This window comes from Cherax quadricarinatus, chromosome 40 (genome assembly GCF_038502225.1).
Source record: "Cherax quadricarinatus isolate ZL_2023a chromosome 40, ASM3850222v1, whole genome shotgun sequence".
Classification (NCBI taxonomy): domain Eukaryota; kingdom Metazoa; phylum Arthropoda; class Malacostraca; order Decapoda; family Parastacidae; genus Cherax; species Cherax quadricarinatus.
Genome location: NC_091331.1, coordinates 15,001,641 through 15,011,354, shown reverse-complemented (window position 1 = coordinate 15,011,354; position 9,714 = coordinate 15,001,641). Strand labels below are relative to the sequence as shown.

At 42.7% G+C, this 9,714-nt stretch overlaps 1 protein-coding gene across 14 annotated transcripts in view; it reads right to left on the bottom strand.

Annotated features, from left to right (window-relative positions):
• The window catches only part of heph (polypyrimidine tract-binding protein 1 heph), a 603,602-nt gene that overhangs the window by 423,111 nt on the left and 170,777 nt on the right, over positions 1–9,714 (bottom strand). For 8 of the 14 annotated variants that reach the window (XM_070092712.1, XM_070092716.1, XM_070092718.1 and 5 more), the window contains one exon: positions 4,273–4,840. The exons of the other annotated variants lie outside the window; for them this stretch is intronic. In XM_070092712.1, coding sequence (XP_069948813.1) covers positions 4,273–4,542 — 270 coding nt within the window. In that variant the 5' untranslated portion in view covers positions 4,543–4,840. The remainder of the gene's footprint in view (positions 1–4,272; positions 4,841–9,714) is intronic. 14 annotated transcript variants of the gene reach the window in all.

Sequence of the window (9,714 nt, the reverse complement as noted above, 5' to 3'; positions counted from 1 at the left end):
TACATTCTGCCTATGTCAGATATGAAGCTGAGGAAAAGAATGGGGGCGAGTACTGTACCTTCTGGAACAAGAGCTCTTTACCGTAGCCTCTTCTGACTTTACTCTGTTTATTTACTATTATTCTTTGTGTTCTATTTTTTTTAGGAAGTTACAGATCCATCTACCAACTTTATCATGCATTGTATGTGCGATTACGCCATGATCACACTTGTCGAAGGCTTTCGCAAAGTCTGTGCATACTACATCTGCATTTCGATTGTTCTCCAATGCATCTAAGACCATGTCATGGTGATCAAGTAGCTGTGAGAGGCAGGAGCGACCTGCTCTAAACCCACGCTGCCCTGGACTGTGCAACTGATGGGCATTCAAATGGCTGATGATCTTGCTTCTTAGAACCCTTTCAAAGATACTTTTATGAAGCGGGACGTCAGTGCAATCGGTCTGTAATTCTTTGCAATTGCTTTACTGCCACCCTTGTGGAATGGCAGTAAAGCAATTGTTTTTAGTGACCGTGGGATGACCCCTGTGTCTATGTTCCTCCTCCACAGAATAGTTAATGCACGTGAAAGGGGTTTCTTGCCGTTTTTAACATCAGTAGCGCTTCAGATAACCTAGTAGCTATACCACTTTTTCAAAGGATAACTTTACGCGCCTCTATGCGTAACACGCTTGCTTGAGGCTTTTATCTTGGGACAGTTAAAGTGAAAAAGACGCCAATGAGGACCTTACGGGTGCCACAAAAATTAAAAGAAAAAATTAATGACAGTAGTGATAATTTCAAGAAAATCAGAAAAAAAATATTCCTATCGAGTTCCAACAAGCTACATCCTGGTGCTTGTCTATACCAAACAATTGTTACTGTATCGTTTTCTTCTTAAAGCTGAAAAGGATGTAAAATATTACACGAATAATATTTTACACAATTCTATCGAAACAGAATAGAACACTAATGACAACTACCAGATGAGGAAGCCTAGAGGTCAATACGGTCATTAACCTAAACCTGAAGATCGAAGGAGGCCTTTACATGCTCGCACTCTGCCTCAACAATAAATTCTCAAACCAACTCTGGTAGACTGCAAAATACCAGTGAAGAGCAGCATATGCACTTGCGACAATTCAGTAAACATTAAAGGCTCCAAGCCCTTTCAACACTCTAATTATAAAGGGAATTACCAAAAGACCCTTAAATATTTAAATGGGAGAGTGTCCCCGTCCCATTCCTGGTCAGCCGGGCAGCAGTACTTGTGCCGGTCTGAGTGTCCCAAACACAAACAACCAAGCTGAGGGATGAGAGGGGACGAGGGCGATAGCATCTGACAGTGAAAAAATACTACCTGAACGTTAACGTGTTAAAACACAATACATAAGATTTTATTATGAACCATTTAAAGCGGATTTTCAATTAACACTCCAACTGCACAAAAATTGCAGGCAAGAGTGTATAGTAATTTCTGTGACCGAATTGCCAAAGTAAACAATAGATATAAATCATCATCTTTCAACAAACCGACCGCATCCCACAGAGGCAGGGTGACCTAATAAGAAAAACAAAAGTTTATCTTTTTTAACTTTAGTAACGTATACAGGAAATCGCTTCTTACGACACGCATGGCTTACGGAGGAAGGATTCTGTTCCACTTCCCCATGGTGTGGGGGGGGGGGTCGTGCCGAATTTGTAAAACTGGTCAATTAGCAAGAACTCATTTAAAATTAAGTCCTTTCTAAAATTTTCTCTTATACATTTAAAGATATTTTTTTTCATTAATGATAATGCAAAAATTTAAAATTTTGCACCAAAAGAATCTTAGAAAACTTACCTAACCTTATTTTAACAAGAACAATTTATTTTAGCCTAACCCAACTAAACATATTTTAGATACGTTTACAATAATTTAATACTAAACAAACAGTGAAATATATTTTTTTCGGTAGGTTCAGAATGATTTTGGCGAAATTATTGCATACATAAATTTTCACTCGTCTTATATGGCAAGATGAGCGTTGCTATTTAAGCCAAGATTGCAAGTTCTGCCTATTCGGCACGACATATATATATATATATATATATATATATATATATATATATATATATATATATATATATATATATATATATATATATATGCATGCTTGTACATGCATGTGTAGTGTGACCTAAGTGTAAGCAGAAGTGGCAAGACGTACCTGAAATCTTGCATGTTTATGAGACAGAAAAAGACACCAGTAATCCTACTTTCATGTAAAACAGTTACATGCTTCTGTTTTACACTCGCTTGGCAGGACGGTAGTACCTCCCTGAGTGGTTGCTGTCTACCAACCTACTACCTAGACAGATATAAATATGATACAAAATTTAAGGAGAAGCTGCAGACAAAGTTCGCATCAAAGGTTAAAAGTCATAAAACGTTCGTAATCTATATTTATTATATTTACCTACGATACACATAATGGTTAAGATGCGTGATCAAAGTCGATGGAGCCAGTATTAAGTTATCTGTGAGACCTGGTGTTAGGATTTTCTTCCATATTAACATTACTTCTTCCAAATTAGAAGAGAGTATGAAGGCACTACTCAGTTATTTAAATTCCAAAGAGCAATACTCCAAAACATAGATCAGAATTAAGACATCGCCTCGCAACACCAGTACCTCACAATACTAAAAACAGTGTTTTCAATAGATGAAAAAGATCAGTCGAGATTATGTTGAGTTAACCGGAAACGTGCATCGACAAGTATGGTTTAGAAAGACACGTAAGCAAACACTATGACATATTTATTAGAAAACGTTTCGGTCCTGGGACTTTGATCACTTCTAACATACAGAGGTAGAAAGGCATTATATATATAGGCGGAGAGTGAGGTGTGACGCACGTGACCTGAGGAATGTCATAAGAACAAAAGAACATAAGAAAGGAGGAACACTGTAGAAGGCCTACTGGCCCATGCGAGGCAGGTCCTTATCGAAACAACCTCTGCCTATGTGTGTGATAAATGGTTTGAAAAACCGACAAGTGTCTCAATCTTCAACCTCTGCCTATGATGAGGACGGGTAGACGATGAAATCATGTGACTCCTGTGTTGTTGGGTTGGTGGTGCTTAAGTATCATATATGCCAATGTTTTTGAAATTTTGTAGTTTCAAGTGTTGCGTTCTATAGTGTCGGTGAGGGTGATTAGTGAGGCTTCTAGGCACCGTCGGCGTCTGAGGTCTGGTTCGGTGAGAACGAGTTGTGCCTCATTCCAGTTCATCAAATGTCCCGTGGAGTCTCTGTGGAGGACACAGGCGTACCTTACATCGTCTCTGTTAAAGGCATTTCGATGCTCATTCAAGCGGACTGCAAGATCTCTGCCTGTCTCGCCTACATATTTCTTGGGACAGAACCCACAGGGGATAGTGTAGACGCCTGCTGTAGAAGTTAGAGGTGTGGGGCTGCGTTTCGTAGTGAGGTCTTTGATAGATGATGTGTTTATGGTGGAAACGTTGATGTTACTCATAGCAAGTGCCCGGCGAGTATTCGTGGCAACATCACCACATGGGAGTATTATGAACTGCTTAGGGGGCTGTTCCATGGGCGGTTTGTTGAGAATAGCTTGTGCCTTAAGTCTGCAATCTCGGATGAAGAAAGATGGGAACTGAAGACGTGTAAAGGCTTGTGTTATGTAAGTGCATTCTCAGACGCCGACGGTGCCTAGAAGCCTCACTAATCACCCTCACCGACACTATAGAACGCAACACCGGAAACTACAAAATTTCAAAAACATTGGCATATATGATACTTAAGCACCACCAACCCAACAACACAGGAGTCACATGATTTCATCGTCTACCCGTCCTCATCATAGGCAGAGGTTGTTTTGATAAGGACCTGCCTCGCATGGGCCAGTAGGCCTTCTACAGTGTTCCTCCTTTCTTATGTTCTTAATGACATTCCTCAGGTCACGTGCGTCACACCTCACTCTCCGCCTATATATATAATGCCTTTCTACCTCTGTATGTTAGAAGTGATCAAGGTCCCAGGACCGAAACAGTTTTCTAATAAATATGTCATAGTGTTTGCTTACGTGTCTTTCTAAACCAACTTGTCGGTATTTATTACCAAGGTTTATACCATCGACAAGTATACATATATCATAGGTTACATCCTGAGAGGATTAACACCAATTTAACTACTGCTAATCTACTCTACAACTCAAGTACAAAAAGAGAAGAGAGTAGAGAAGTCATTGGAGTGAGTACGGAGCAACATCAGCGGGTCAAATGCGGCCTACCTGATCGTGAATGAAGTGCATCATAGGGGTGAAGTGGGTGAGTCCCGGACTCATTGACACAGGTGTGAGTGCCGGGCTCACTGTTACAGGCGTGAGGGTGTGCGTGAAGGCCGGTGTGAAGGCAGGCCCAAGGCTGCTCTGATGTAGTGCATAGGGTACAGGGGCTGCCTGAGGAGGGTTGAAAGCGGCGTGTGGAGGCACTGCAGCCTGCAGCTGCTGAACAGCCAGGTATGGCGAGGCGCAGTACACTTCCGACACAGGCCTCTTCATCCCAGCGGCAACCAGAGGTCGCTATGATACGGGGCAGCAGGTGGAAGGGACTAGATCACGTCCACATGAGCACTTTTGACCTGGATCACCAATTTTAACACCTCACCACTAATACCACGCGGGCACGTGTAACAGCACTTGAGAGTGGTGGCCTGGTACTGAGAGAGCACAACAACACCCGACTGCTCGCCAAGGCACCACCAGAGCCACCTACGTCACCCACTAAGGTACACAACACCGCACTCACTCTGTCACGCCCTTGATGGGAGACGGCTCTACCCAACACACGCCGTCTTACCTGAAATGGAAAAGTCAGTATTAGAATTGTGTAGTTAATTCCAATTATTTTTTACGAAATATATATTATAAAAAACTAAGTCGCTACGAGAGAAGTCGATAAGTGTTAAGAGCTTACGATTTTTCAACACCCTCCCTGCATACATAAGGGAAATTACCAATAGACCCTAGATGTCTTCAAGGGGGAATTAACTGGATAACGTCATGAAATTCACTTCTGTGGTGCCTTTGAACTGCATTCGGCCAGCACCAACAGCCTGGTTGATCAAGTCATCAACTAGGCAGCCAGATCCGGACTAGGCAAAAGGGCACTGACCCCCGAAATCTTCTTCAGTGACCTTCGGGCTGTATTCAGCTTAAATATGGTGATACGCTGGCTTGATGACGAACACCCCACAACTCTCTCAGTGACTCAGACTTGTGCTGGATCAGCTGTCCCATCATTCACGCTACACTCTTGCCTTCACTCTAGCCAAGGCAAGAGTGAAGCGTGAATGATGGGACAGTTGATCAACAGCCCTACCAGCACAAGTCTGAGTCACAGAGAGTTGTGGGGTGTCAGTCAAGTCAGCGCATCACCACTGCACAACACACAACTATCATCGACTTGATACCCAACATCCATTATCGTTTTTTTTTTTGTATTACATTATTACTGTGCATTACAAAAGTCCAAGCACACCTTCAAATAATTCTCTGAATATAAACCAACAAAAAAGTCCTCAGCAGGTTGTAATACCACAGAATTTAAACCGATTGCATTTCTCATCGCACATCAACAATTCTAGGTAGCTAACCAACCGCAGTTCCTAGAACCCCTACCAATCACAACTTCTAAATCGTACACCTACACTATTCCATCCCTCAGTTCCCTGGGTGTCATCACCTATTCCCACGTTTTATAAAGTTTTGTATTTTTAATGCAAGCCTTAAACAGTCCCGCCATCCACATTCTCCTGCGTGTCCAGCTTTTAGTCCCTCCCCAATCACCATTCCTTCCTGTTCCACGCTTTCATTTACTTCACCCAAACCATACACTGCCACCAACTCCTCGTTTTACTTCCCTAAACTACCACGCTAGTATTACCTTCCCCGCGGTATACATCTCCCACAATCTCTCTTCATTTATCCTCCAGCCAGTCCCAAACCCTCATATCCTGTGGATTTCCCTCATTCCCGTAACGAAGGGGCCCGTCTCATTCACTGAAACGGGCGATACTACAGGTAAGTTCGCCAGGACGGGTTCTGGCCCGGGTCTTCTCCATGTGGTGACCCGGCGATACTGCCAACCAATTCCTGTCTTATCCTATCATCAAAGCAAAGAGACTAAACCTAACTTAACGTCAACGACTATTTCGTCACGGCTTCCCAAATTGCATCACAGCCTATACTAATTTCATTGCAGCCTATACTAATTTCGTTGCAGCCCCTACCAATTTAATCAGCCTCCACCAATATCGCTAGTTTCCACCAATTTCGTCGCATCTTTCACTGACCCTCTTGTAACCCAAAATTAAAAACCAACAGTTTTGAAAGCTACAAACACCACGACAGTGTCAGGTTAACTCACTCAGCCCAGCTGCAAGCCAACACCATAAACACAAGTTAAGGGGGAAAAGACATATATTAGAAGAAATTGCCAAAGTTTTGGTTAGGGCGAAGGGTGGCGAGACTGCGTATTTAAGAAATATTTCACTAAAAACTACCAGAACGTTTATTCTTGCTACACTTTTTAACTTTAGTGCATGCCTTGTATTATTATGAAGTGTTGCCACATAGCTAATTATAAGTCAGTCTTGATGAGAAATATTTGTTCTTCTCCCTCTCTTTTCTATAGTGTATAATACATTTGTTTACAGATAAATACCAAATAAAATTGCGAAAAAATAAATTTACTGGGTAAAAATATATGACGGCACAGTTGCTTTAACTCTCTAGGGTTCTTTAGGTTCGAAAATATTGCATTTTTCATCAAGCTACGCTACCAGCATATTAAATAACAATAAGCTTAAGCCATCCACTGACTGCGTTGCAATACATCCTGGCAGGACCACGGCTACACTTCTGCTGCTGAGGCTAATACTCAAGATCTCAAACTATTTATTACTTCGACGTTCAATGTAAATTTTTCCTGCCTTACAATCAGATTATGTTAAATACTAGTTTTTCAAAATTGGCATACACATTGGTTTGTTAGGTTTAGCACGCCTCAGCGCGCACACACCTTAACTATTACGCATTGCAGACACCTCTTACATGTTAGGCACAAGGACATGTGCAACTAATGCGCCATTTTACTGTGGCAACGTTTCGCTCTCCAGGAAGCGGGCCACCAATAGCAAGAGCCAAGTTGACTAGGCAAACCTCAGACGAGCCTGACCCATGTCCGGGTTCCAGGAGCAGATAAACACTCGGAACTCATCAAAGGTAAGGTAACGGTACATGAGCTTTGTCAGTTAGTTATACAACTTCTTGATAAAGATCCTGGAAAGCGAAACGTTGCCATAATAAAATGTCGCATTAGTTGCACGTGTGTCCTTAGGTAGTATCGACTATTTCGTAATTCTGCATCTTATTAAAGACATGTTAAGCAAGGGAGGGGGGAACTGAAGGGTTCTTCCAGGGGCCACTGTGCCTGCGGCCTGGTCCCAGAACAGACTTCCTGGTTGATGACCTGATCAACCAGGCTGTAGGTGTTAGCCACATGCAGTCCAGTGTAAGCACCACAGCCCGGTTGATCAGGAACTATGTTCTGTTTTACGACGTTTTACACACACACACACACACACACACACACACACACACACACACACACACACACACACACACACACACACACACACACACACAAAAGGAGCTAAGACTCGACCCCTGCAACCACAAATAGGCGAGTCCACACGGGCTGACGCCTTGGTATATCTGCCCATTTTAACGTTCATCATGTAGCAAGGAGAATAACGACACCAATTAAATAATAACGTAATGTGCATTTAATGAAATGAGGGGGGATGTCATGGCACAAAAAAAAAACTTTCACTAAAGAATATTTCCTAAAGTGTTAGTGATTTACTGCATGTTTAATCATAAATTATACCAAGTAGGAAAGTCAACTGCAGCTGAGGTTTCAAATGGAAGTGAAGTTTTGACAACAAAAGGGTATGGATTAGCGGGAAGGGGATGAGTAGGTGTTGATTATGACAAGTGTTCTACCACACTGTCAGGAATTGTGCTACTGAACCAAATCAAATGCAGTTAGTGAAGAGTAGATGTTCACACTGATTGAGGAATCATGCTAGAACACAGACTGGGATAGTGGCAATTCATTAACATTGTTATGTAGTTCAGCTGGGCTTGTGAGGTCTCTAGGGAGACCTAATTATATGGTCACACCTTGCCTTGGCAAACGTATGTCAGAGCCACGCCTTTTCGGCTTAAGTCTCAGCTCCTTTGTTCGTCACTGGCGTCAGATCTCGGCGTCAGGTCGTAACACGTAGTCTACGCCTTATGGAGAAGGGGGTGCTTAGAGGAATATAAGCCAGGGAACAGCAAGGGGTTGTTGGAGACAGGTCCGGGGAGCGAGAGCGACAGCCGCGTGTGTAGTGGACCACGCATTGGGAATCTCGGGTCAGCTGGTCAGCAATTAAGAGCGAGTACTCGTCCGTGTTGCTGATAACATCTACCCTTCCCCCCTAGGTCAATTGTTATATTATGTCAATTTCCATCCGGATATGTTGTATTCTAGCTCTTTTATGTTATTAAGTAAACTATAGCCATAGTTCATATTTTTATTTGTACTTTCATGTGCTATTCCCTATTCTGTTAAGCACTGGGATAACACAGGAGACGTGCTCACTTGCTGGGATACCTCAGGCAGAGTGGGTAAAGGTCTCACAATATTTAAGCGAGGTCATTCAGTGCTCTTTGTTAATAAAAATGTACACACACTTAAACTCACAAGCTAAGGCCCACCTTCGAAAATAAAAACCAATTACACTAACAAGCACAAGAATAACGCTATCACACAGTTACAATAACCCAATACCAATGAAACCTTACGACTCTGAAAGATATTCTTAGAGTAATTATAAAACTATAACTTCGGAGAAAAGATCGAAGCAGTAGGCAAAGAGAATACGTTTTTTTACAGTTAGCAGCATGTCACAAGTCACACAAGAGAGGGGGGCACCCAAGCCGGCCGTTGTAAGTGAAGTGTGGAGGCCCTATCCTCAATCTACCAAATGTCTCAGCGACTATTCTTGTGGCAAGAGGGCGGTAAAATGCCCACGTTCTCTCGTATCCTTTATCACTTTTTGCTGATCTGTTGGATCACATATTGGGATGAACGACGAAGAAAGTAATGAAAAGTAACAAACTACTAAATATGCTCTCACAAAGAAACAGGAATAGGTGATGGAATTGGAGTGGCATGCTTAGATGGTCGGGTACCAACAATGGAAGAGGATTTAACAAAGAGGGACCTGACTGACCGCAGGCAACTAGGGGGGGCAGATCAAGTGCCTCAAGCAGCCTCTCACCCAACTTGTCCAAACTCGTCTCCCCTCACAGTCAACAATTCTCTATATTTATCAATGCATGTCGCTGTACATCTCGCGCTGATCAACTTTTTAACTCAATAATGCTATAACAAACGATGAATGGTTTGAATGTGTGTACGAGTTAACGCTCGGCAACAAGAGTCTAAACTTAAGGGATAATTGGTGAGAGTAAGGCTAGGCTTCAGCACCACTCTGGCTGGACCAAGTTGCTCAAGCAGAGAGTAGGAGACAAACTTGGTGAATTCTGCCTGGCTGGATGGCCCATCTCAACCTGGCACCCAAGACAGCACCAGCTGTGACAACCTAAGCGCCCCCCCCC